At 33.9% G+C, this 1,196-nt stretch overlaps 1 protein-coding gene across 2 annotated transcripts; it reads right to left on the reverse strand.

Moving 5' to 3' along the window:
- Window positions 1-59: 59 nt before the first annotated feature.
- LOC110034941 lies at window positions 60-694 on the reverse strand. 2 transcript variants are annotated; one of them, XM_020739182.1, is made up of 3 exons: window positions 552-694; window positions 354-474; window positions 60-275 (listed from the first exon to the last, which is right to left on the reverse strand). In XM_020739182.1, exons 1-3 carry the CDS (start codon window positions 655-657, stop codon window positions 89-91), a joined length of 414 nt encoding a protein of 137 aa, XP_020594841.1. In that variant the 5' UTR covers window positions 658-694; the 3' UTR covers window positions 60-88. The 2 variants fall into 2 exon arrangements, with proteins under 2 accessions (XP_020594841.1, XP_020594840.1); XM_020739181.1 differs by having other exon boundaries at window positions 354-477.
- Window positions 695-1,196: the final 502 nt, after the last annotated feature.

The raw sequence follows: 1,196 nt of genomic DNA on the forward strand, positions 1-1,196 counted from the left end.
CTGCCTTTAGTTTCATGGAATCATAAAAATTTTGGTAAATATCCATTCCATAAAAAATCCAAAGTGTATCAAATAAATAGAAATGGCATTAAGAAACCTCGTCTATTTTCCGCTTCAAAGATGCAGATAAAGAAGATTTCTTCTCAATGCTGGCCAAGTTGGTTGTTTTAGATGAAACATTTAAAGGACATTCCATCCTTTTCTCCAAAATACGCACCGACTTTGCATCACTTGGTTTTGCAGAATTTGTTTTGCTTTTGTTCACCTCCATTGTTCTGGAGCCAAAAGAATAGTCTAATTGTTAAACAAAGTAAACATGAAAGAATGACTACAGGAAAAATGTCATTTCATACTTCATAATAGCAGAGTCAAGAACACCAGGATGATTGCTATCACCCAAAGTGGCATCCTTACTAGTGCTAATGAACTGGGAACCAAGTCTATTGCTGGAAACATGCTTTGCTATGACAATCTCTGCTTATGAATTTAATACCACATAATAATCAGAGAAAACAACAAGATCCCAACAAATAGAAACACATATTTGTTACCTTTGACAGAACTGGTTTTATTGCCAGCAGACGACACCTTAGGGTCAATAGTAGCATCAGAAATGGGTTTCTGAAGCCTAGTCGTTGCCACATTTTTGGCACTCATTAAAGTTTGGTGGGACGCACTTAAAGTTTTTAGTTGAAAGCTGGAACAAATTCATATTAACAAACACGTTTAAAAGGTTTAGAAAACCCTCAAGGAAAATAACATAAAATAAAGGACTTTTAAATATGTCAAGAATCTAAGCATATCGACAAAAGCAAAGGCATAAAGAAGCAAGAAGAAGGTAGGATTTCCATTAAAAATAGCAATTTTCATGCAATTAACTAAAGATGCTAATGTAGTGCTTCCTTTCCATTAAAGTAAAATAACAGCTGTATCATGCTTGCAGATTTTCCACCCATGTTTTCCATTAAAGTTGAGAGTTCTGTAGAAAACCGATGTTATACTAACACCACATTACTTGCATCCTTCCCAACAATTATTCAACTAAATTATCCCTGGAAAGACGGGCTTTTGAGTTTTGCTTTCTTATTTGGGAGGAGTCTTAAAGACTTTTTATTCTTCTTTTTTAAGGGAAAGACTCTTGAAGACTTGATAGTTTGATAGCATATTTATGTCAAACATTAAACATAAATAAATAA

This window comes from Phalaenopsis equestris, unplaced genomic scaffold (genome assembly GCF_001263595.1).
Source record: "Phalaenopsis equestris unplaced genomic scaffold, ASM126359v1 Scaffold194785, whole genome shotgun sequence".
Classification (NCBI taxonomy): Eukaryota; Viridiplantae; Streptophyta; class Magnoliopsida; order Asparagales; family Orchidaceae; genus Phalaenopsis; species Phalaenopsis equestris.